Source organism: Eleutherodactylus coqui, chromosome 3 (assembly GCF_035609145.1).
Source record: "Eleutherodactylus coqui strain aEleCoq1 chromosome 3, aEleCoq1.hap1, whole genome shotgun sequence".
Taxonomy (NCBI): Eukaryota; Metazoa; Chordata; class Amphibia; order Anura; family Eleutherodactylidae; genus Eleutherodactylus; species Eleutherodactylus coqui.
In genome coordinates, this window is record NC_089839.1 from 179,827,901 (window position 1) to 179,855,361 (window position 27,461).

Genomic DNA, 27,461 nt, shown 5'->3' on the forward strand with positions numbered 1-27,461 from the left:
CTGCTACCTGGCCCTCGGAACTGCGCCTTCTGCCACTAGCGCTGTCGGATGGGAAGTTTACCATCAGTTTGTCCACCAGCGCCCTGTGGTATAGCATCATTCTCGAACCCCTTTCCTCTTCGGGAATGAGAGTGCAAAGGCTCTCCTTATACCGTGGGTCGAGCAGTGTGTACACCCAGTAATCCGTAGTGGCCAGAATGCGTGTAACGCGAGGGTCACGAGAAAGGCATCCTAACATGAAGTCAGCCATGTGTGCCAGGGTACCTGTACGCAACACATGGCTGTCTTCACTAGGAAGATCACTTTCAGGATCCTCCTCCTCCTCCTCCTCCTCAGGCCATACACGCTGAAATGATGACAGGCAAGCAGCATGGGTACCGTCAGCAGTGGGCCAAGCTGTCTCTTCCCCCTCCTCCTCATCCTCCTCATGCTCCTCCTCCTCCTCCTGAACGCGCTGAGATATAGACAGACGGGTACTCTGACTATCCAGCGACATACTGTCTTCCCCCGGCTCTGTTTCCGAGCGCAAAGCATCTGCCTTTATGCTTGGCAGGGAACTTCTCAAGATGCATAGCAGAGGAATGGTGACGCTAATGATTGCAGCATCGCCGCTCACCACCTGGGTAGACTCCTCAAATTTTCCAAGGACCTGGCAGATGGCTGCCAACCAGGGCCACTCTTCTGTAAATAATTGAGGAGGCTGACTCACACTGCGCCGCGCAAGTTGGAGTTGGTATTCCACTATAGCTCTACGCTGCTCATAGAGTCTGGCCAACATGTGGAGCGTAGAGTTCCACTGTGTGGGCACGTCGCACAGCAGTCGGTGCACTGGCAGATTAAACCGATGTTGCAGTGTCCGCAGGGTGGCAGCGTGCGTGTGGGATTTGCGGAAATGTGCGCAGAGCTGGCGCACCTTTCCGAGCAGGTATGACAAGTGGGGGTAGCTTTTCAGAAAGCGCTGAACCACCAAATTAAACACATGGGCCAGGCATGGCACGTGCGTGAGGCTGCCGAGCTGCAGAGCCGCCACCAGCTTACGGCCGTTGTCACACACGACCATGCCCGGTTGGAGGCTCAGCGGCGCAAGCCAGCGGTCGGTCTGCTCTGTCAGACCCTGCAGCAGTTCGTGGGCCGTGTGCCTCTTCTCTCCTAAGCTGAGTAGTTTCAGCACGGCCTGCTGACACTTGCCCACCGCTGTGCTGCCACGCCGCGTTACACCGACTGCTGGCGACGTGCTGCTGACACATCTTGATTGCGAGACAGAGGTTGCGTTGCAGGAGGAGGAAGGTGCTTTAGTGGAGGAAGCATACACCGCCGCAGATACCACCACCGAGCTGTGGCCCGCAATTCTGGGGGTGGGTAGGACGTGAGCGGTCCCAGGCTCTGACTCTGTCCCAGCCTCCACTAAATTCACCCAATGTGCCGTCAGGGAGATATAGTGGCCCTGCCCGCCTGTGCTTGTCCACGTGTCTGTTGTTAAGTGGACCTTGGCATTAACCGCGTTGGTGAGGGCGCGTACAATGTTGCGGGAGACATGGTCGTGCAGGCCTGGGACGGCACATCGGGAAAAGTAGTGGCGACTGGGAACCGAGTAGCGCGGGGCCGCCGCCGCCATCATGCTTTTGAAAGCCTCCGTTTCCACAAGCCTATACGGCAGCATCTCTAGGCTGATCAATTTTGCAATGTGCACGTTTAACGCTTGAGCGTGCGGGTGCGTGGCTTCGTACTTGCGCTTGCGCTCAAACTGTGGCGCTAGCGACGTCTGGACGCTACGCTGAGAGACATTGCTGGATAGGGCCGAGGACAGCGGAGGTGAGGGTGTGGGTGCAGGCCAGGAGACGGTAGTGCCTGTGTCCTCAGAGGGGGGTTGGATCTCAGTGGCAGGTTGGGGCACAGGGGGAGAGGCAGTGGTGCAAACCGGAGGCGGTGAACGGGCATCGTCCCACCTTGTGGGGTGCTTGGCCATCATATGCCTGCGCATGCTGTTGGTGGTGCCTCCCCAGCTGATCTTGGCGCGACAAAGGTTGCACACCACTGTTCGTCGGTCGTCAGGCGTCTCTGTGAAAAACTGCCACACCGTAGAGCACCTTGACCTGTGCAGGGTGGCATGGCGCGAGGGGGCGCTTTGGGAAACAGTTGGTGGATTATTCGTTCTGGCCCTGCCTCTACCCCTGGCCACCACACTGGCTCAGCCTGTGCCCACACCCTGACTTGGGCCTCCGCGTCCTCGCCCGCGTCCACGTCCTATAGGCCTACCCCTACCCCTCAGCATGGTGTATTACCAGTGATTTGATTTCCCAGGCAGGAAAGAAAGTGGCGCAAGCCTGCAGCCAAAATACAATTTTTTCCCTTGTTTTTCAAAGGACAAGCCACACTGCGTGTATTCAATGAATACTACTAAGTTTAATAACTGTGTTGCGGCCCTGCAAAACTGTCACAGAACTTTACTGTTGCAGAGTTACTAACTGTGGCAGAGCAGGTATTTCCCAGGCAGGAAAGAAATTGGCGCAAGGCTGCACTCAACCATAGCTGGTTGCGTCTGATTTTTTCTGAACGTTCAGCGCACAGCACACACGTACACAGAGCCCTGAGTACTGTAAGAGGCAGGCCAAATAGAATTTTTTCCCTGCTTTTTACAAGGAACACCCACACTGCGTGTATTCAATGAATACTAAGTTTAATAACTGTGTTGTGGCCCTGCCAATTTGTCCCAGAACTGCAGTGATGCAAAGTAATTCGCTACCTACAGCAGATCAGGGATTTCCCATGCAGGAAAAAAATTGCCGCACGCCTGCGGTAAAACGTAGCTGACTGCGTCTGATTTTTTCTGAACGTTCAGCGCACAGCACACACGTACACAGAGCCCTGAGTACTGTCAGAGGCAGGCCAAATAGAATTTTTTTCCTGCTTTTTACAAGGAACACCCACACTGCGTGTATTCAATGAATAATGTATGTCTTCTGGCCCTGCCTACACAATTCTATCCCTGTAGTATTAATGCCGGGTGCAATGCTCTGCACAGCCGGTTTTGAGAAAAAAAAAAAATGCAACACTGCTAACAGCAGCCTGGACAGTACTGCACACGGATAGATGTGGCCCTAGAAAGGACCGTTGGGGTTCTTGAAGCCTACACTAACTCCTAACACTCTCCCTGCCTAACCCCCACTTCTGTCCCTATTGCAGGGCGCAATGCTCTGCAGATCCAATTTTGGAAAAAAAAAAAAAAATACTGTGCTAACACAGTACTGCACACTAGTAGATGTGGCCCTAAGAAGGGCCGTTGGGGTTCTTGAAGCCTACACTAACTCCTAACGCTCTCCCTACAGCAGCTCCAGCACGATAGTACTTTCCCTCAGCTAAGTCACAAGGCATGTGTGGCGAGCCGCGGGAGGGGCCGATTTTTATACTCGGGTGACATCAGATCTCCCCAGCCACTCACAGCAGGGGGGTGGTATAGGGCTTGAACGTCACAGGGGGAAGTTGTAATGCCTTCCCTGTCTTTCAATTGGCCAGAAAAGCGCGCTAACGTCTCAGAGAGGAAACTGAAAGTAACCGGAACACCGCGTGGTACTCGTTACGAGTAACGAGCATCCCGAACACCCTAATATTCGCACGAATATCAAGCTCGGACGAGTACGTTCGCTCATCTCTAGTCTTTACATCACTGTTTGGTAAAATCTTATTTTGCCATGCTTTTTCCTTAGCATTCTTTGGGGCATTGAATGTGGGAGAATTGGTAGCTCCTTCAATTGTGAGGCTAAATGGGGTATTGAGTGAAGACGTGGTGGTTTATTTTACTTTTGTTATTGTTTATTTGCTTAATGTTATTGTCTGCTTTATTTGGTTATTCTTTCCTTGCTTATTTTTACTTTATTTTTTCTGTCATATTTAGTAAATACCTATTTTACTTATTGTGTACATATTTTAATCATTACAATCACTGAATCCACTGTTACATAGTACTGTACATTTATCGTATATTATCCAAGTGTAATATCTTTGGAGACTCACCATATACTGGAGTAAAGATGCCAGGGTCTCCTTTCTCTCCTAGAAATAAAATGTATTGATAAATGAATGGAAACATGAATGAATGCAAAAGTATTTTCTTGTTATTTCTTATCCTTTAAAAAGTAGGGGAAAGAGAAGAGCAGAAGACAGTGGAGGAGCTGCATTAACCCTTTCCAATCCACTGTCTGACGTCTGAAGACATTATGATTTAAGGCTGTACAGCTCCGATGTTGGAAGACATCCATCGGGGTTCTCTTACTGTATATTGCCAGCCTCTCTGCTGTCGGAGCCTATCCAATGTGTCACCTCATGCAGTACTGGCTTTAGCCAGCATATGGCGCCATTGTATAACGGCAGAAAAAGAGTAAGCCCCCTAGGAAAACCAGAATACAAATTGGATTGGAAAGGGTTAATAATGGGGGGGGGGGGGAGCGAAGTCTTGCAGTTATAACAACCATTCAGGTTCCAGCTCTCACTTTTTGGAGGCCTTTTGTCAACCATAGCTACAACTGGACTGGTTTCTCCCCCTATTTCTACACTGTGTTCAAAATTATTATGCACACACCATTTTTGTGTTTTTCCAGAACAGACATTATATGCAAGGACATTTTGTAACGAACCCCATTGAAGTCAATGGGCGACTCGAGCATTTTTGTATATCGCCGATGCTCGCTAAGGTTTTCATTTGTGAAAATCTGGGCAATTCAAGAAAGTGATGGGAACGACATAGAAACGGATAGGGCAGGCGAGGAGCTACATGTTGGGCTGCATCTCAAGTTCCCAGGTCCCACTATTAAGCCACAATAGTGGCAAGAGTGAGACCCCCCCCCCCCGCACTGTCAGCATAAAGATCGTTCTCCTCTGCCACAGAAAGCAATGGGCTGCCGGCGATCGCGGGATGAATTGTCGGGAAGGGCTTAAATATATAAGCCCTTCCCTGCAATTCATCCAGAAATGTGTAAAAATAAAAAAAATATATACTCACCTTGTCCCGGCAGAACGATGTTAGCCCATTGAATTCAATGGAGCCAGCAATACAGCTGGCTCCATTGAAAGCAATGGGCTGCCGGCGATCGCAGGATGAATTGTTGGGAAGGGCTTAAATATATAAGCCCTTCCCTGCAATTCATCCAGAAATGTATAAAAATAAAAAAAATATATACTCACCTTGTCCCGGCAGAACGATGTTAGCCCATTGAATTCAATGGAGCCAGCAATACAGCTGGCTCCATTGAAAGCAATGGGCTGCCGGCGATCGCGGGATGAATTGTCGGGAAGGGCTTAAATATATAAGCCCTTCCCTGCAATTTATCCAGAAATGTGTAAAAATTAAAAAAAAATATATACTCATCTGGTCCCGGCAGACGGAGTTCAGCGCGGCCGGCGGCAGTCCTGAACTGCTCTGAACAGCTGAGAGTAGTATTCAGCAGCCGGGGATTTAAAATCCCCGCCTGCTGAATGAGCTGCCTCTGATTGGTCACAGCCTGACCAATCAGAGGCAGCTCTCACTCACACCCATTCATAAATTCATGAATGGGTGAGTGAGTGCTGCCTCTGATTGGCTCAGCACAGGGCCAATCAGGGGCAGCTCTCAGCTGTCATTCAGAGCCAATCAGAGGCAGCACTCACTCACCCATTCATGAATTCATGAATGGGTGTGAGTAAGAGCTGCCTCTGATTGGTCAGGCTGTGACCAATCAGAGGCAGATCATTCAGCAGGCGGGGATTTTAAATCCCCGGTTGCTGAATACTACTCACAGCTGTTCAGAGCAGTTCAGGAGGACTGCCGCCGGCCGCGCTGAACTCCGTCTGCCGGGACAAGGTGAGTATATATATATATTTTTTTTTTACACATTTCTGAATGAATTGCAGGGAAGGGCTTATATATTTAAGCCCTTCCCGACAATTCATCCCACGATCGCCGACAGCCCATTGCTTTCAATGGAGCCGGCTGTATTGCCGGCTCCATTGAATTCAATGGTCAGTGCTCGTTTAATCGAGACAAGTACCGCGTGTTGCTCGTCTCGAGTAACGAGCATCTCGAGCACCCTAATACTCGAACGAGCATCAAGCTCGGACGAGTATGCTCGCTCATCTCTAATAATGACATATACATTATTTCCAACATAAATCTGTTATTTCTGCATACACACATCATTTTTCAAAAATAAACACAATTTAAGACCAAAAGTTTAAATTTTCAGATTCATAGAATGGTAGAGTTGGAAAGGAGCTTCAGAGCCGTACGTTAAAGCTTCTGAGCCCCAGTGCAAAATCTGTAATAGGGGCTCCAACTATAATGCTTTATTCATAGTACTTGGCTCTTTATATGGGCCTTCTAAGGCTCCTGGACCCAGGTGGAACCGCATCCTCTGCATCCCCTATAGTTACGCCCCTGCTCCAGGGTCATAGGGTCCAACCCCCTGCTCAATACAGGATTCACTAAATCATCCCAGACAGATGTCTGTCCATCCTCTGCTTGAACACTTCCATTGAAGGAGACCTTACCACCTCCCGTGGTAACCTGTTCCACTCATTCATCACCTTCACTGTCAGAAAGTTTTTGCTAATATCTAATCTGTGTCTTGCAGTTTCATCCTATTGCTTCTAGTCTTTCCTTGTGCAAATGAGAATAGAGCTGATCCCTCTGCATTGTGACAGCCCTTCAGTTATTTGTAGACCGCTATGAAGTCTCCTTTCAACCTTCTTTTTTAAAAGCTAAATATGCCCGGATCTTTTAACCGTTCCTCATAGGACATGATTTGTAGACCACTCACCATCCTGGTTGCCATTTTCTGAACGTGTTCCTGCCTGCCTATGTCTTTTTTTTAAATTGTGGTACCCAGAATTGGAACCAAAATTCCATATGAGGTCTGACTAAGGAAGAGTAGAGTGAGGATAATTGCCTCATGTGATCTAGACTATGCTTCTCTTAATACATCCCAGAATTGTGTTTGTCTTTTTTGCTGCTGCATCACACTGTTGACTCATATTCAGTCAGTGATCTATCAGTATACCCAAATCTTTTTCACAGGTGCTGCTTAGCCCAATTCCTCACATTCTGTATGTGCTTTTTTCATTTTTCTTGCCCAGATGTAGGACTGCATTTCTACTTGTTTAAGTACCATTCTGTTCGTCACTACCCACTGTTCAAGCTTTTCTAGATCTTTATGAATCCTCTTTCTCTCTTCCCTAGTGTTAGCTATCCCTCCTAGCCTTGTGTCATCAGCAAATTTGATCAGTTTCCCCTTAATTCCCTCCTCCAGATCATTTATAAAAATATTGAGCAACATTGGGCCTAGGACAGAGCCTTGTGGTACCCCACTTGACACATTTTGCAATTGAATGTGCAAGCATTTATGACCACTCTTTGAGTACGATCACTCAGCCAGTTGTGAATCCACCTAACCGTTGCCTTGTCAATCCCATATTTGGTCTTTTTTTCAATAATGATGGTATGAGATACTTTGTCAAATGCTTTACTAAACTCAAGATATATTATATTTACTGCATTGTTCTGATCAACCCAGTCTGTGATTCTGTCATAGAAGGAAATTAGATTTGTTTGGCAAGACTTGTTTGTTATAAAACCCATGCTAGCTCTGGTTAATTACTCCATTCTCATCCAAGAACTTGCATATATGCTGTTTAATAATTTGTTCAAAATTTTTTCCCAGTATAGAAGTCAGGCTCACAGGCCTGTAGTTTCCTGGGTCCACCTCCTTCCTTTTTTTTGAAGATAGGGACAATATTTGCCATTTTCCAATTTTCTGGGACTTCTGTTCTCCAGGAATTTTCAAAGATTATGCTGAGTGGTTTAGCAATTACCTCTGCTGCTTCATTCAGTATTCTAAGATGTAATTCATCTGAACCTAGAGAGTTCATTTTGACAACTTCAAGGCCCCTAAAAGGAACCTACCATCTCACGGGTCAATATTCTCGTCCAAAACATCACTCTGTACAAGACTGAGACGTCAGCAAGAAGCTAGCAAACAGGTTGGCTGTTCACCAGTCATCCACAACTCCATTCATCAGAACCACCCAGTGTAGCACAACATTCATCGGTCAATAAAATTTAAGAAAAAATGAGTCTTCGTGTATTTCTGCACCCCCTGCAAATGCTTCTCATTGTGAGCTTTGGTTTGGGGTGGCCAATCAGCAGCTTTATACATAATTGTCAGTCTCTGGTAGATCCTGCATCTAGAGGTTTGTGACACTCCAGAGCCACCAGCAATTTCAAATACCTTTTTACCTTTTCACTGCTCATCAGGGGCATTTTTACAGACACCCTTTTAATAAGACTAATTTGTCTGGCAAAAACTTTGAGTCCGTTCATACGTGCAGATTTAAAAAAAAAAATTTTTTATTTGTCTCATTTAACGTAAAAAAAAGTAAATACGAGGGTGACGTAACCCAAATACCTCAAAAATAAACAAAAATGGGTTACCATTATAACAAAGTGACAATGATAATAAACAACACAACTAGGAGCAAATCCAAAATAAAGAAGTAGTAACCAACCTCTATTCTTTCTCTCCTTTTATGATACCAACCTGGTTTTGGCTTCAACAGAGCTTGAACAGAGGGGGCGTGGTCTAGCTAACAAAGGAAGAAGACGCACCAGGAAAGGGCTCCACTAACTGGCCGACAGAATCCAATCTATCTGGTGCATTATAGCCTCCATGGCTGTCCAGCACCGAAAGCTTCCCTGGAACAAGAGGAGCAGGAGGAGAGGTCCCATGACTACTTTAGCCATCGTGGAGATCTGAGACTTTGCTCTGTCTGGTGCAGCCTACAAACCGCGGCATCAATTTTCAGGAAGCCCAGCTACCTTTGGAGCCGGCTTACTTTCACTTGCGGTGGTGGAGGCCCACTCTGGAGCAGGGAAGGGGATGAGAAAGACCCCCCCCCCAGTGGGCATATCTATCCTGAGCCTGCGGCCTAGCAGCACCGTGAAGCTGGTTGGGGCCCTAGCTCATACCACCTGCTGCCCTAAATAGCAGAGTCCAGCCCAAGGCAGCCCCTACCTTGCATGCTGAGGTGACACAGGAGGGGTTGAAGGCACAGCAACCATCCACCACTGCTGTCCTCACATCAGGATGTTGCAAGAGTTTCCCTAAAGGAAACACAGAGTAATTCTGCTTCTAACCCCTCCCCCATGTGTCTATCAGCCATTAGCTCTATTCTCACTATTTAAGCCAATCATACAGGGAACTGTCCCCTGACCACTGAATATAATGGACGACGTCTGAGCAAACATAACACCACACATGTACCCTATGCAACATTAGCTATACCGAATCCAGCTACATTATGGTGAAGATAAGAAGAGGCAAAAGTGGGCATGTATCGGAGTCACAGAACCTTGCAAAAAGCAAGCGGACCTTCAGCATTTCCTAAACAAAAAGGGGTAACACTGCCCAGCCGAGGCATCGGGGATAGCCTCGATATCCGCAGCTGATGATGAGTTACCAGCAGACTCAGACCTGGAAAGTAAGATATAAGGTAAGCATGAAAGCTTCGCGTAGACAACTTTCTCAAAAGCCTTTCTTAGGCAAACCCTGTCGCAATCACTGAGAACGGTGATGTCTGAGGTGGTTGACATAAAAGCTGAAGTCCTACACATAGGGCATTGTGTGGAAGAACTAGAAAACACAAAAGTCGGAATATCCACACATGTTGACAGGTTGACCTCACTCATCACACAAGACAAAAACCATCTAGATATAGTGTTGATGCTCATAGAAGACTAGGAGAATAGAAGCAGGTGCTGCAACATCAGAGGTCTCCCGAAATCAAGGGCCCTGACTGTCTCCGATTCATAGCATTGAGCTCTTTACCAATTTGCTAGGGAAAGAAAGAGTGAAACTCATCACCTTTAGAAAATTCCCAGAGCAGTACACCCAAGACCCAGCACAGGTGATCCGCCAAGAGACATCATAAGTGGTCTTCTATCATTTGTCGATACACATGCAATCTTAGCTGCAGCCAGGAATATAGAGCAGCAGAAATATGAAGACACCAACATCCAATTCTATCAGAATCTGGCTCCTTCCACACTTGCTAAAAGAGGACAACTAAAACCTCTACTGGAAGTTGTCGGAACATAAAAACTGTAATTCTCCTGGTTATTAACCTTTGGGCTATCCATAATGAAGGACGGTGACAAATGAATCACAATCCACACACCCACCAATCTTGAGAAGGTGTGGAATGTGCTGGATCTATCACATGCATCTTCACAATTAAAGGGGTTGTCCCGCGCCGAAACGGGTTTTTTTTTTTTTTCAACCCCCCCCCCGTTCGGCGCGAGCCAACCCCGATGCAGGGACGTAAAAAAAAAACCGCTCAGCGCTTACCTTAATCCCCGCGCTCCGGTGACTTCTATACTTACCGGTGTAGATGGCCGCCGGGATCCTCTTCCTCCGTGGACCGCAGCTCTTCTGTGCGGTCCATTGCCGATTCCAGCCTCCTGATTGGCTGGAATCGGCACGTGAAGGGGCGGAGCTACACGGAGCCCCATTGAAGAAAGCACAAGACCCGGACTGCGCAAGCGCATCTAATTTGGCCATTCGACCATTTTAGACGGCGAAAATTAGGCGGGCTCCATGGAGACGAGGACGCCAGCAGCGGAGCAGGTAAGTAAAAAACTTTTTATAACTTCTGTATGGCTCATAATTAATGCACAATGTACATTACAAAGTGCATTATTATGGCCATACAGAAGTGTATAGACCCACTTGCTGCCGCGGGACAACCCCTTTAAGGACAAAGCAGATAATATTCACGCAAACACAATGGAAATAGCCAAAATTTTCCAAACATACTGCTCTGAACTTTATAACCTAACCACAGATAGGGATAATACCACATCAAACAAAGAGTGTACCCTTAATTCTGCCCTGTTGTCCCTGAACCTTACGGCGCTAGAACCAGACAAAACCTCTAACCTGATCTCTCCGGTCTCCATGGAAGAACTTTGCTCAGTCCCTAATGGTTTCCCTCTATGTAAAAGCCCCAGCCAGGATGGTTTTCAACTAGTCTATTACAAAAAGTTCCAAAACATCACTCTCTCAAACCTAGTCCTCTCTTTCAATGCTCTTCTCAGGGGGTCTCCCTTACCTAAACAAGTGCAAAAATGTCACAGCACACTCCTCCATAAAAAGAAGAAAGGTCCTCAACTTTGCAGTAGCTGCACACTTATATCCTTGCTAAACCAAGATATCAAAATCTGGGCTAAGCTTCTTGCTAAAAGGATCAACAAAATTATCCCGCAGCTAATCATTCTCATTATACTCTCACCCCCATGTCAGAATCAAAATAAATGACACTCTTTCTGCCCCCTTCTGCGATCTCAAATGGCACACAGCAGAGTTGCATACTCTTCCCCACCCTCTTTATACTCACCCTAAAAAATTTTTTTTCTTGAAATGGTTAGCCAGGACAAGTACATACAGGGTCTACGTGTTGGGCAGGATACCATACAATCAACAGCCTTCGTTGATTAAATATTTTTCATCATCACTAATCCAAAACTTGGGCTCCCAAAAATAAACTACATCTTGCGCCAATACCTCACCCTCTCTAACTTTAAAGTGAATGTCACCAAATAAACACTCCCATCTGCAAGTGCGCACAGCATCTGGGCATCCCCTCAATATCTCTGGACTGACTCCTACATTGAATATCTAGGGGCTTCTATCACAAAAAACTTCCTACAAACATATGTAATTCCAAAAATACTACACAAACTACAGATGCTCACTATCTATGTTCCAATGTCATTCTTTAAGTCCATTTGCTCACTCTTCTCCAGATTTGTTTGGAAATCTAAAAGGCCATGTATCACACATCACTTATTAGTCCAGAAGATGGAGAACGGTGGAAAACAAATCTTATCATGCACCTGATTGCGGTTGCAAAGTCCCTGATCCCCCTCTTGTGACTTCAACCATCTGCACCCTCAGTGAACTAATGGCATTCAATACATAACGAGATACGCAGATTTGAGGAACTCCCTAGTGTGGCTAATAGAACCCATGACCCCTTTGGGAAAACGTGGGATCCCTGGTCCAGATGATATTTTGATTAAATATAGTGTTCTACTTAAGCTTCCTCACAATCAGATTATAAGATTTTATATGATGCTTTTTATATGATGCTTGTTATGGAAATATGGCAACATGTAACCAAGTGATCGTGTTTATTACCTTCTAACCCACCCACCACGCACCCCTTTCCGTCCCTTTCGTCTTTTTTTTTTTCCCCTTTCGTGTTTTATCATTTTGATTTCAGTAATAAAGTGATGGGTAACAGCACTACCAAACATAAGCCACCATGTGGTGGAGCCTTTAAAGCGCGGTGCAAGATTTCAATTTGCAGGTCTGGACTTAATGACCATAAGTATAGTTACCAGACAGTCCCATTGAACGGTCGAAAGGTCGAAAAATCGCAGCGTTTTATTTGTGAAGGAATAAAGGAACCTTTTATCTTTCCTATTATGAGTTCCAGCGTGCTGATTTCATTTAATGGGACTATCTGGTTATTATTTTGATTTGTCAACAATCCTGGCTGATATAACATATGAAAAAAAGACTTAAAAAATTTGATTTTCAATTACTTTACAGTATTATTCTACTGTTGTCAGTTGTATGGTATGAATACTCATTAATAAAAAGAGGAGTTAAAAAAAAAAAAAAAAAAGGCTCGAACAGCGACTGCATGTATGAATCCACACAATTAACCCCTTAAGGACCAGGTTGTTTTGTACCTTAAGGACCAGACACTTTTAAGGGATTTTACCCATGTGGCGGTTTTACTGCTCCATTTTTTTTCCTTTAGCTACCAAAATTATTTTTGCTGCATTTTTTTTTTCCCGTGACATATAGGACTATTTTTTTAATATCTTTTTCACTGACTTTTTTTTCCGTTTTTTAGTTTTATTGGGGGTAAAATGCTAAAAAAAATGATTTTTTTAACATTTATAGTTTTTTTTAAATTATTTTTATATTTACACTAAAATAAAGTATGGGAATGGGTTCCTCTATTTGTTTCGGACGTTTTGATATATAGTATGTATGGTTTTGGTTTTGGTTTACAGGGCGCATACGGCGACGGTTTTTGTTGGCGTCTGCTTTGTGTTATTCTCTTTCTTATGTATGTATTGTTGTTTTATTCTATTATTTTGTCTTACTGATGTATGTAATTATGTTTTTTACTATCTGTGTCCCCCATGACGTCATGTAAGACCTTTGGGGGACATTCACATTTTTTTTTTTTTAACTTTATTTGACACTTTCCCACTATAGTTGGGGCGTCCATAGGAGCCCTAATTATAGGGGAAAGCAACCCCTGTGGTGACTTTAGTCACCTGCAGAGCTGCCGGGGTCTAAGTCTGACCCTCCAGCTCTGCATAGCAGGGAATCCCGGGAGGTCACATGACCCCCCGAGGCTCCCGTACTGAAAGTAAATGTTACTTTCAGTTTCCCCATACAGTGCTCATTGAGCACTGGATATCGGGGAAGCAGAAGGCAGGAAGGGTTAAAAACCTCTCCTGCCTTCTGCTCCAGGTTATCAGCTGTCACTAACAGCTGATAACCCGTACCTGTCTCTGACTGATTGCAGAGGCAGGAGACTTAGAGCACCGCCGTATTTTTACGGTCGGCGGTCCTCTAAGCCCAGGACCAGCTGCCGTATATATACAGTGGCTGGTCCTAAATGGGTTAAGCCTTTATCAGATCATATTTGCCTGTGCTGTGAATCACTCACATATCTTTTCACAGTTCGATGATCCCTCTTCAGTTTCTGAAAAAAGTACGCAACCATCCTGCCAGTGATTGCAATAGCATATGCCGCACACAGGGGCGTAACTATAGAGGATGCAGGGGATGCGGTTACACCCAGGCCCAGGAGCATTAGGGGGACCATAAGGCCTCTCTTGTCCATATAGGGAACCCAGTACTATAAGTAAAGCATTATAGTTGGGGGCCCTGTTACAGGTTTTGCATCGGGGCCCGGGAGCTTCAAATTATGCCTCTGGCCGCACAAATACGTTTGTGACACGACACATTTTATGAGCCTTAGGCCAGATTAACATGAGCAACTATGATATTGGTTCGAGAAACTCGGCCCGATATCACGCTTCCCAAGATGCGTTTTTCATAGTGATGTGAAGCTTTTTTGATTAGATAATGCATTACATCACTTCCGTGATATTACACATGAAAGTATCACAAGAGTTTCCCATTGACTTCAAAGCGAAACATCACATTGCACAGTATGTGAGTGCCATGCAATGGCTTTTAAGGTGCTATTAAGAACAATGGGCAAACATGCTGCTTGTATGAATGAATCCATGTAAAGAATGGATTTCATATTCATGCAAGTTTTGTGTGCATTGCACAAAACGCGTACCACAAGATGGCTTGTGTGGCTAAGCCCTTAATTCTCTAATTAGATTTCTTGAACTACTGAATCCATGTTAAGACGTTCTGTAGAATTCAGTATATTCTGATCCTCTCACCTTTTTGTCCTGTTGATCCAGGAGCGCCTTCAGATCCTGTAGTAATAAATATTACAGCAATAAATACAAGCACATAGTCAAATGTACAATGTGGATTGGTCAAGTGTTATATTAATGTTGTTATAAAAAACATCATATATATTTTGGACTACACAGTACTGCTAACATAGTAACATAGTATGTTGGATTGAATGAAGAAAATGTCCATCTAGTTCAGCCTGTTTTAACCCCTCTTCCCCTTGTTGGTCCAGAGGAAGGCAAAAAAAATACCCCAGCGAGCCAATTACCTCCTATGGACAAAAAAAATTCCTTCCTCACTCCATAATGGCAGCCAGAGGAATCCCTGGATCAACATTTGAGGTCAACAACCCAGCTCATCACATAATGTTATATGCCTGTGATATCTTAGTGCTCTAGAAAGACATGCAGTCCCCTCTTAAACTCTTCTATGGATTTTGCCATCACTACGCCCTCAGGCAGAGAGTTCCACAGTCTCAGTGCTCTTACAGTAAAGAACCTCCTTCTACGTTGGTGATAAAAACCTTTCTTTCAGATGTAGCATGTGTCCTCTTGTTACCGTCGCAGTCCTGGGTATAAACAGATCATGAGAGAGATCCTTGTATCGTCCCCTCATGTATTTATACATAGTTATTTGATTGCCCTTTAACCGTCTTTTTTCCAGGGGGAATAAACCTAATTTTGATAGCCTCTCTGGGTATTCTAGTACTTTCATTACGTTTATTAATTTAGTTGCCCTTCTTTGAACCCCCTCAAGCACTACAACATCTTTCCTTAGCATCGGTGTCCAGAACTGTACACAGTATTTCATGTGGGGCCTGACAAGTGCCTTATATAGTGGAAGAATAATGTTCTCGTCCCTCGCCCCTATGCCTCTTTTAATGCGCCCCAAGACTTTATTAGCTTTTGGAGCAGCTGATTGGCGTTGATTTGCTCCAGGTAAGTCTACAGTCAACTAGTACCCCCAGGTCTTTTTCCATATCACTTTTCCCTAGTGGTACCCCATTTAGTGTATATTGATGACATCCGTTTCTCCTGCCCATGTGCATAACCTTACATTTATTAATATTGAACTTCATTTACCATTTTTCTACCCAAGCCCCCAGTTTATCTAGGTCCTTTTGTAGCCATACATTGGCCATGCATTAATTGTCTTGTATAATTTTGTATCATCTGCATCTGTTGTGAAGGTAACTTGTGTAGTAATTCTGGTAATAAGCACATTATATTAGAAGACTGTCAATTATGTAACACCCTAATATAATCTTCACAAAACAAATCTCAAACTTTCAGCTATTTAAGACCATTAAAATGTATAAGCCCAGCTAGTGTGAGTGGAGGTCGGTGCATGGAAGGGTCTTTGTGGATGTACATAACTAAGGCCTTAGTCAGACGGGCGATTTTTCGCGCGATTTGCGGATCGCATGACGGATGCGCATCCGCAAATCGCGTGAGCGGTGCGCGCAAGTCGCCCGCAAATCGCCCGAAAAGCTGCTCCTAGCCGCGTTTCATTAGAAACGGGCCGGAGCTGTCCAGCGCATTGCATTCAATGGAGACGGCAATACAGCCGTCTCCATTGAATGCAATACGCTGCGGGCGAGCCCGGGATGAATTGTCGGTAAGGGCTTAAATATATAAGCCCTTCCCTGCAATCCATCCTAAAATGTGTTAAAATTAAAAAATTGTATACTCACCTTCTGCCGGCAGCCGGAGCTCCGTGCGGCCGTCCTGCAGTGGGTGTGAAGGGGGTGTGAGTCAGACCTGCCCCCTGATTGGCTCAGCGCTGAGCCAATCAGAGGCATGCCTCACACACCCATTCATGAATTCATGAATGGATGTGAGTCAGACCTGCCCCTGATTGGCTCAGCGCTAAGAGGCAGCAGTCACTCACCCATTCATGAATGGGTGTGTGAGTGTTTTCAGCCTCTGATTGGTCAGGGCTGTGACCAATCAGAGGCAGATCATTCAGCAGGCGGGGATTTTAAAGCCCCGCCGGCTGAATAGTGCCAAGAAGCAGTTCAGGAGAACTGACAGCGGCTGCGGCTGGACTCCGGCTGCAGCGGAAAGGTGAGTATCCATTTTTTTTTATTTTAACACATTTTAGAATGAATTGCAGGGAAGGGTTTATATATTTAACCCCTTCCCGACAATTCACCCCGCGCACGCCGGCAGCCCATTGCTTTCAATGGAGCGGCTGTATTGCCGCTCCATTGAATTCAATGGGCAAACATCGTTCTTCTCTGTCACAGCTGTGGCAGAGAAGAATGATTTGTCTTCTATATGTTCTCATTGGGGTCGGCGCTGCTGCCGCCGGCCCCATTGAGCGCATATAGAGAAGAGAACAGGAATCGCAGATCGCAGATAGGTGCGATCTGCGATTTTTTTGTTCTATAATTTATCGGACGAGCGCATAAAAAGCGCTCATGTGTCCGATACCATTGCAAAGCAATGGTTTTATAAAATCGCCGGACGCATGCGCAAATCGCACGAAAGATCGCACGTCTGACTAAGGCCTTAGCAGTACAGTATCCATCATACAGTTTTTCATTTACTACAGAGAACTCTGTTATCTCAATACAAACCTGGCGGCCCTTCAGGTCCATCCTCCCCGGGGTCTCCTTTACATCCTGAAACAAAAATGGCAATTTAGTCATCCTCTCAATAATAACCCCACATCTAGAAATTAAACTTCCCCCGACTCAGATTCCTCTGTAGGGCATTCTCCCTCTCCAAATAAGATAAAATTCAGACAATGACCACTTCACATGAAAAAAAAAAATTGTAAAAAGTCGCCGATAGGTGGCGCTGTAGCAGACAAAATCTACCTTGACAGACCTGTATCAGTGTCAGATTTCAAGGATAGCATACGTCAGTTTGTTGTAGCGATGGTTCTGCGAATAGAAAGCATCAGCAACTTTTTTGCTAACATTTTTTCCAAAAATGGTGAGCGCATTGTCTGAAGTGGCCATTGTCCAAATGTTGTCTTATTTGGAGCAGCAGAACGCCCTCCAGCGGCCCCTGAGTTGGGGAAATAAAATCTCGCTAACCCCGTATGTCCTGGCTCCAGTTGCCCCACCCCAACAGATCATTGTTTCCCAAACTCCAGTCCTCATGACCCCCAACAGCTGAGGATTTGACAGTATCCTATAGAGCGAACACCTGGGCAATGTCTGAAGCACTGATAATAATTACATCCCCTCTATGCTGAGGAAATCCTAAAAACATGACCTGTTGGGGAGTTTGGGGAACACTGCAATAGGTTATATAATGAGTTACATGTGGGAAATGCCTGTTAAACGGCCATAAATATTCACCTTTCTCTCCGCCGGGACCAGCTTCACCTGTTTGTCCAGGAGGGCCAGGTAGACCTGGACATCCTCGGATGATAGTCAACTTATCACTTTCTCCAATTGCCACATATTTCACTTCTGTAAGTAAGATGATGACGGATGAGGATGATGTACGGTAGTCCCCGTATAACATACAAAATTACCAGTAAGTCTCGGCTTCTTAGATGGCGTTCCTATAGCTGCTTACTACTAAGGGTATCTTCACAGGAAATATGTCTGCTACGGGCTTTCCACAGCAAAAATCTACAGCAAATACACCTTAAATTAGCAGAGACCAAGTCCGCATCACTCTGCTATTTGACCACACCCTGTTATTGTAGTTTAGGGTATTAGTGCAATATGTCTCCACCAGAATAATGGGTGGAGACATAGGTTGGCCAGCCTGAAATAAAGGGAATTTCCACAGCAGCTTCAACAGTTTGTAGCATGCTGAACACTGTACTACCTAAATCACCCCGCTGTCTTACCCCCCATGAGGAGAACACGTCTCCCCCACTGCTGCTGCCTGCCATGCTTTTCCCAGTAGTTCATCTCTGGTGTTCTGACCCAGCTTGTACCTCACCTGGATTTTGTCTTCTGATTGGCTTGTACTTGTAAGGGGGTTGTTAGACAACTGGTTTTGTGAAGTAACGTATTTCTCCACTGTTATTAATGTTATTATTACTAGTTATGGTATGTTTATGTAATGTTGTTATCTGTGGACGAAGTCTGACCTCCAGTGTATTGCTTTAGTGCCTCCTCTTAGTATATTGGTTTATTTTTATTGACTGGGAGGTTCCCATGTGGTGTGTGGGCATATAGGAAATGCCCTGGGGACAGACAGGTATACAGAATGTAGCAGTAGGAGCCTGTTCCAGAGCTCTGCTGTGTACGGCAGCGCTGAGCGTGTGTAGAAGCGTGTGGCAACGCTGAGCGTGTGTAGAAGCGTGTGTAGAAGCGTGTGGCAGCGCTGAGCGTGTGTAGAAGCGTGTGGCAGCGCTGAGCGTGTGTAGAAGCGTGTGGCAGCGCTGAGCGTGTGTAGAAGCGTGTGGGAGCGCTGAGCGTGTGTAGAAGCGTGTGGCAGCGCTGAGCGTGTGTAGCAGCGTGTGGCAGCGCTGAGCGTGTGTAGCAGCGTGTGGCAGCGCTGAGCGTGTGTAGCAGCGTGTGGCAGCGCTGAGCGTGTGTAGCAGCGTGTGGCAGCTCTGAGCGTGTGTAGCAGCGTGTGGCAGCGCTCAGCGTGTGTAGCAGCGTGTGGCAGCGCTGAGCGTGTGTAGCAGCGTGTGGCAGCGCTGAGCGTGTGTAGCAGCGCGTGGCAGGGCTGAGCGTGTGTAGCAGCCCGTGGCAGCACTGAGCGTGTGTGAGTGACAGCGCTCAGTGTGTGTGTGATTGTGAGTGTGGCAGCATTCAGTTTTTGTGTGAGTAAAAGCACTCAGTGTGTCTGTGTGTGAGTGGCAGCGCTCAGAGCGTGCATGTGTGTAAATGGCAGCTCTCAGTGTGTGTGAATCGCAGCACTCAGTGTGTGTGTAGCAGCGCTTAGTGTGTGTGAGTGGCAGCACTCAGTTTGTGTGTGTAGCAGCGCTCAATGTGTGTGAGTGTGGCAGCGCTCAGTGTGTGTGCGATTGTGTGTGTGGCAGCGTTCAGTGTGTATGTGTGTGTGTGTGTGTGAGAGTGGCAGCGCTCAGTGTGTCTGTGTACGGCAGCGCTCAGTGTGTCTATGTGGCAGCGCTCAGTGTGTGTGTGTGTGTGTGTGTGGCAATGCTCAGTGTGTGTGTGTGGCAGCGCTCAGTGCTGCACGGGAGCTAGTTTGGCTGGCTCACAGTGGGGCGGCTGGAGGAGATTTCGCTCCTTGCGCTCGCCCACCCCTCTCCCTTGACTTAACATAGCGGATGTTCAGTACTAAACGGCTGCTATTTACACTGAACGATCAGCATTCAACTCATTGTCCGTAGTTTATGCAGCATGGATGATGGATGATGAGCAGATCGCTGATCGTTCAGTGTAAATAGCAGCCATTCAGTACTAAACGTCCACTATGTTAAGTCAGGGGAGAGGGGTCGGGGAGCACAAGGAGAGAAATCTCCTGCAGCTGCCCCGCCCCCTGCTGGCCGCTCTGTGATCGAGCCAGCAAAACTAGCTCCCATGCAACAGTACGGGAGTGAGTATGTGCGGGGATGAGTGTTGGGCATCATGTACCAAATTAACTTGGGTAAAGCCGGGTACATCAGCTAGGTTGGATATAAAAGCCAAATATTGCGTAATCCTATTTTAGGGTGCCTGTCCACGGGCGAGCATTGCTATGGAAAGCGCCGGCACCTGTCCATGAGCGGAGAATCATTGCGATTCTCCGCTCACGGCGGGCAATTCGCAGCATGCTGCAAATTGCCACGATTCTCCGCGGTCAGCCTATCTATCAGATAGGGCTGACCGGCGGAGAATCGGCGGCGGCTCCTGCTTCCGGGCGGCGGCTCCCGTGGCAGAGATCTGCCTCGGGACTTCGCATCGCCCGTGGACAGGGGGCCTTAGCACGTTTCAGAGAACAAGCTCTTGTAGATGCAGAAACTTGTAGTATATATTAACTCCTCACACCTTGATCTATTTTTCTTTCATAGTCCTTATGTTTATTTTCTTGGATGCAGGGGTGTAGGTAAGTGCTCATGGGCCTTGGAGCAAAACTATAGCTCAATGTACATTTTCTACCAACATATGCCCACCCGTGGTCACACATCATTATATACTGTGTACAAGGCATCACACATCAACATTACTGTATAGTAATAAGTGATATGTGACCCCCACCCACCTCCCTATACATATGCACTGTATATATTGATGTGTGTCCACCTGTATACTGTATATAGTGATGTGTCCCCCTATATACTGTATATAGTGGTGTGTCCTCCTGTATACTGTATATTGTGGTGTGTCCTGTACACTGTATATAGTGATGTGTATCCCCTGTACACTGTATATAGTGATGTGTATCCCCTGTACGCTGTATATAGTGATGTGTGTCCTCCTGTGCACTGTATATAGTGATGTGTGTCCTCCTGTATACTGTATATAGTGGTGTGACCTCCTGTACACTGTATATAGTGGTGTGACCTCCTGTACACTGTATATAGTAATGTGTATCCCCTGTACACTGTATATAGTGATGTGTATCCCCTGTACGTTGTATGTAGTGATGTGTGTCCCCTGTACGCTGTATATAGATATGTATATCCCCTGTATGCTGTATATAGTGGTGTATCCCCTGTATGCTGTATATAGTGATATGGGAAGCCTCCCCATATATTGTATAATACAGTGAGTGGAAGGATATGGCACATCACTATATATAGTGTACTGGGGAGAAGAATTACACAGTACTCTATATAGTGTGCAAGAAAGATGATGAACACAATGGTGGAGATCACCGGACCTCATCACCTGCTCAGTCGGTCATTCACTTTCTTCCATCATAGATTATACCAGCTCATTGCTTTGCTCCACCATCCCCACCTTTCTCTACTTTCCTACTTACATCATAGAGGCGGACAGCAGTAATATTGGGTGATTATTGAGATATTCGGGTCTGGAGTACCCGACTCAATTATCAAAAACTAGTCGTGAACCAGAAGAGGCAAATTTCAATGACAGTTGAGCAATGCATAGCAACAATATCAGAATACAAACGGGTTTGACAAATAGGGTTGTAAGGGACTGTATACACAAAGTAGGATAGTATGACACTGTTTACAAAATCACTGTATTTTTCATCAAGATGTATTGGAGAATTAACATATTTCATCCAAAAATATATACGAGGACATTAATATACAACTGGTGTTCTACATGCTGGTATTAGATAATTATCGACATGGTAAGATGCACCAGATATAACAAGAGCTGCAAGCCTGTTGTGATTATTATGAAATTATGAATGATAAATTTGATGGGCAAAAATAGTCACCTGAGTCTGTGCAGCCACAAAGTGGACTGAGGAGCAAGGGATACTCTCTAGTATGGACTCTCTACTGGACTGTTAATGTAATACTATACTCTCTAGTATGGATTCTCTACTGGACAGTTAACCAATACTGCTAATGCTGATCCTCTGTGGTAGCTGTCTGAAACACATTGTGAGTCTCCCTAGAATAGCATTGAAAATGTTCATCTGTTTTCTTTTAATGCTTTATTAAAGTTTGTTACTGAAAGCATACATGTCGGCTCCCGGACTCTATGTGAAGTATCCATGGAACTTCAGTGCTACTAACACCATTCCAGATCACCAAGGAAACCCCAATTCAGATACCAGGGCCCCCTCACCCCAATGTAGTATTCTCCTTTCACAAGCAAGAATTAAGTGAAAAAACTCTGAATTCCTGTAACTGTATCTCCTTTTAATGATGGCTGTCAGCAGGCTTGGTGGAATCTTGTCTGCGCTATCGAAAGTCCATGAGATCTCTCTGTGGGCGAGTACACTAGTAGAGTGTGATATATTCTAACATCCTGCTAGCTTATACAAACTAATTACAACTGTCTATATTTTACTTAAAATTTAGAAAAAAATTAATTTATTAACATATCTACTTGTCATTACAGAGGAACACAGTCTGCTTTGCAATTTTCTGGTGAGCCACCACTACTAGGAAGGTGTGCTAATTTTGTTTGTTGAATAATATGCTGCTACCAGTAATAATAATGTTAGATTTTATGATTTTAGCTAGCAAGACTGTTTCAGCACAATATTTGTAATAGATATGTTAGATCTGCCTAGTATCTATTGATTAGAGATTACTCACCTGCACATGAGTCTTCAGCACTACCAATGCAGGTTACCAGGCAGAACACAGCGGCCAGCGAAGTCCACATTGTGACTGTTCTCGCCATCTGACCTTCAGCCGCCTGAGTATAATGGGCTTTTATTTGAGCCTCATCTGTATATTTCCTCATAAATATAAGCACCGGCTAAAGATCTTTATTGCACAATTCAAATATAAGCTCCTCCTTGTTGATCTTATCCAATTGGACATAATAATGATAATCCCTAAGCAAATATTTGTAAAGCTCGTGAGCAGGTTACGGGATGGCACAGATAGGATGCCAGGTGAGGACATGTTTAAATTGTTTTTAGTACATAACTGTACAATACAATTTCTACATATGTCCTCTCCATAGGAAGGGTACAGTGTACTTTAAATGTTGTGTCACAATAGTTAACAGGCCTTACAGTCATAAAGGGGGGTATATTATGTATACCCGGGTTATTAAATATGATCTCCTCGATTTGAAACACTCATGACTCGCGTATAATGACACTCGGATACATAAATGTGATATCGATGGAAACAGAAACTCAAAATAGTTTTATTGCGCAACATCAAATATGTTTTCCACATCAGAGGTGTTCAATGTGACCCCTTTGTCACTCAACACACATTGAGCCTGTAGTCAAGTTCCCACCATACACACTGTAGCATATTGACTGATTCAGTGACTTCTGTGACGTATACTCACAGATCATGCATTGTGGTACAGCGAGCCAGAGGTAGATCTAGTGGGTGATGTTAGTTTACACTTGGTCACAGTGGCAGCTACTCTGACAGATATGGCAAGTCGCGCAGCAGGCGGTTGGTAAGGGTCTCTGCGTAGTTTGTGTACTGACTGCTGATGCCTGTATGTGACACCAATGCCTTTATATGAGAGAAACCCTTTCTTGTGGTTGTGAAATAACTCGACCACTTCACTTAGATGCCAGTAAACTTAAGGCACATAGTTTACTGTGAAATGTCAGGTCATAGAAACAGTTCACATCTGTAGATTTGGGAGCAATGGTAACAACAACAACAACAACAGTTTCACTTGTATCCGCATTAACAATGTCGGATTCTTACTTATCTCAATGTGAAGGTTGTAAAAATACAATAAAGATTTTTCCTTCTCTTTTTCTGGGGCTGACTGTGACAGACTGTAGGTGCTCGTGCAGGGTAGACTATACTCCACTGTCAGCTAACTGCACAAGGGAATGTAACACTCACTATTGTAATGGTTTCTCTCTCGGACTGGCTCCGATTCCCTTACTCAGGTTGGAAGAGAAACTTTGCTACTCTCCGTGCTTTCTCCCTCTACCTCTTCTGATGACACACTCGCTGTCTCACTGCACTATAATCCTCTCCTGCTCTTGTCTTTCGTCTGCCTTCTTCTGCTCCCAAACTCAAACTGCCAACTGACAGCGTACATACACTTAAAATTACTTTTTCCATGCATGCTCTGGTGTTGCTAAGCAACTGAAGCACTAGTTACTAAGCTGCAGCTAAAGCACCAATCAGTAAGCTGCAACTAAAGCTCCAATCAGTAAGCTGTTGCTGGAATAGCTATTTCAGGAATAACAGCTTCTATCTCCGAGTCACTGCAGTGGTGGTAAGAGTGGCATGTAGATTATCTTCAGCACTCCCCCAGAGAAAAATAATCACAAAGCATAAGGTCCAGGGAACGTGGAGGCCAAGGAAAACGTTCACTATCATCATGACCTGCATGGCCAATCCATCTGTATGCTAGTTTTCCATTGAGCTCACTTCTGACTTTATTGTGGAAATGTGCCTAAAAAGTGGAAGGAGACTTTATCACTAAACACTAAATAATTCATGAAAACATTGCTTTGCATTACAGTTTGCATACTCTTGCAGAAAGAGCGTTGCCTCACTTTGTTGTTTGGTTTCAGTCCTGTAACAACTGCAGTCAGTAGGAATAACATAGCAAATGCAGGATGTTCCACACAGTTGGCTGCAGGATTTCCAATTTTGTGTTTACTCTGATGGCTGATTTCTGGGAACTTTGTGTGAAGCCTGCATGGACACTCTCCATTGTTTCCACATTACTGCTGGACAACCCAATGAATTTTGCTTATAGATGCAACCTTTTTCCTTAAAATTTGAGCAGTGCAGGTAAATTCATGTTCCTGTAATAGAAATATTCATGTAATGTTCTATCAGGGACCCCAATATCTAATAGTTTCAAGAACAGTCATATCATCAGGTGATGCTGGGACTGGGGGTATCTCCCATGAGGAAAGTTGAGCTTTTGGTCTCAGGTGGTCTGCAGCTTCACAGGGGGACCGTATTACAGCTAAGAGCTGCTTATCAGCAGCTACTGGGCAAGACTAGAATAGATTTGAATCAATAAATCCACTGAGCTTCTTTCTGCAGAAGTAATTTTTTTTCCCAATGTCCTGTTTTTGGTGACTGTGATACTACCTCCAGAATGGAAAGAATAATAGCTTTTGGGTCTCCGATATGGCATTCATGGACTTGTCTAAAAACAGAAGTATTCCTTTTGTTTTCTATGTCATTGACATGCTCATGAATCCATCTAGGGAATTTCTGAAAGATGCTACCAACATAGTCCTTAGGGCATTGGCATTGCGCTAAATGTACAACATCCGTTGTCCAAAAATTAGCAAAATCTTTTTTTTAAAATAGGCTTTCTCTGTATGTGAACAGATGTTCTTCTTTTTGATCTCCACAAAGTCACAGGCCTGAAAATTTCCACATCTGAAGTTCCTACAAATCCTTCTACCCAACCAGGTTCCGCCTCCCCTTGGTCTGATGTAGCGACTATGAATAAGTCTGTCTCTTAGATTCCTCCCTCTGAGATATGCTACTGAGGGACGATCGAAGGTCACTTCCTGCACATTTGGATCAACTCTCAAAATATCCAAATGTTTTTCTAGGATCTCATAAATTCGTCCCTCTGACATATTGTAGGCACCTGATTCTGTGGTCATTGCACTTTTTATGATGAATGAGGCAATGCCTTCGATTCTGACTCCTCATTGAGGATTTCCCTAGGATATTCTCGACTAGGGATGAGCGAGTATACTCGCTAAAGCACTACTCGCTCGAGTAATGTGCCTTAGCCGAGTATCTCCCTGCTCGTCCCTAAAGATTCGGGGGCCGCCGCAGCTGACAGGTGAGTTGCGGCGGGGAGCGGGGCAGAGCAGACGGAAGAGAGGAAGAGAGAGATCTCCCCTCCGTTCCTCCCTGCTCTCCCCCGCAGCTCCCCGCCCCCCGGTGGCACCCGAATCTTTCGGGACGAGCGGGGAGATACTCGGCTAAGGCACATTACTATTCTCGACCAATTCCCAAAGCTACCAACCTAATTTCACTGAACAAAGATAATGCTATTTATCCTGAAGACACATTTCTCACTGAAAGGAAAATGCCTTTAAATGTAACCTTTATATATCATTTTGGTGAGGATTAATTAAAAATTAACTGCTTCTAGTTGTGGAAATATTATGAAGTCTTCATATATATATATATATATATATATATCCTCTAAGACTTCTGAGTCATAATATTTTCACAACTAGAAGCATGTTTTTCAGTTAATTTTTAATTAATCCTCAACGGCACTAAACACTAATACAGATAAGAGGTATCCTGAGACAGCACAATATCTGTAAACTCTGACCCTGTATTTAGCATTCTCGTAAATATCATTGAAAGGTTAAAAATGGCATATTTTCATTAAGAAAAATTACAAACTTTTGACTTTCAGGTTATAGAAGGATAAAAAACAACATTTTATACCAAACCAACCATATATTTTAACCAAAATGCTATAAATGGATGAAAAAGAAACTAGAAATGTGTAGATTTGCGAGAGTATGTCAGATCTCTTTCACGGATTAGTCCCCAAATGTAGTCCCCGATCATGTTTTCGCTGTAGTTTACCTGGTAGCGACATTTAAATTGTAGGATGTCTTGATGAAAGCGCTTTCCTTGCTCCTCTGAATAGTCACCCATGTTCTCTTTAAATTTTGATGAGCATCAAGTATATGTACTTTAAAACACATCATGCAGCACATTTTGCTATAGTTTTTCACCAGAGTCTCAACCAATTCAAAATAGTTTTCAGCTTTATGATTTCCAAGGAAGCCTTTAACTACTTTAACAAAATAGTTCCATGTTTGTTTTTCTTGTTCTTTCAGAAGGTTGGGAAACTGTTGACAGTCAATAACTTTCTTGATTTTAGGTCCAAAAAAACGTTGGCTTAACTTTTGCTTCCGATAGCTTTGGGAAAACATCTTGCAAATACTTGAATGCCGTTGATTCCTTGTCCAAAGTGGTGACAAGTTGCTTTATAAAGCCTAGTTTGATGTGAAAACGTGGCATTAGTACCTTTCGAGGGTCTACAAATGGCTTCCATTTAATGTTTTACTTTCCCACATAAAACTCTGTACGTTCCAGCCAATATTGTTTGTGGTAGTGTGCTCTAGTGTATCTACTATCCCGAAGACAAAGATAGCAGGGCAACTTAGTAAACCCTACTTGAAGACCCATCAAGAATGCAACTATTTTGAAGTCTCCAATAACTTCTCAACCATATTCCTCATGTTTCAAGTTGAGCGAAATGGGCAAGGGGAAGAGAAGGCTATTTGTTATCATTGTGGAGTAATACTGCCTTAAGACTCTTTGATGAACTGTCAATAAAAGGCACCACTCACTAGCGTCAAAAAGAAATTCAAGTTCCCTAAACATACCAGCTACATCATGACACTAGCATAGTTCATCTTCACGAATAAAAAACCTGTAAAA

At 44.7% G+C, this 27,461-nt stretch overlaps 1 protein-coding gene across 1 annotated transcript in view; it reads right to left on the minus strand.

Annotated features, from left to right (window-relative positions):
• LOC136621254 (ficolin-1-B-like) overlaps positions 1-22,752 on the minus strand; it is a 62,393-nt gene extending 39,641 nt beyond the window's left edge. Inside the window, exons 1-5 of the mRNA XM_066596609.1 lie at positions 22,665-22,752; positions 17,866-17,979; positions 17,134-17,178; positions 14,534-14,569; positions 4,012-4,050 (exon numbers count right to left, since the gene is read on the minus strand). Of these exons, the coding sequence (XP_066452706.1) occupies positions 4,012-4,050; positions 14,534-14,569; positions 17,134-17,178; positions 17,866-17,979; positions 22,665-22,752 (322 nt within the window). The remainder of the gene's footprint in view (positions 1-4,011; positions 4,051-14,533; positions 14,570-17,133; positions 17,179-17,865; positions 17,980-22,664) is intronic.
• Between the last annotated feature and the right edge of the window lie 4,709 nt (positions 22,753-27,461).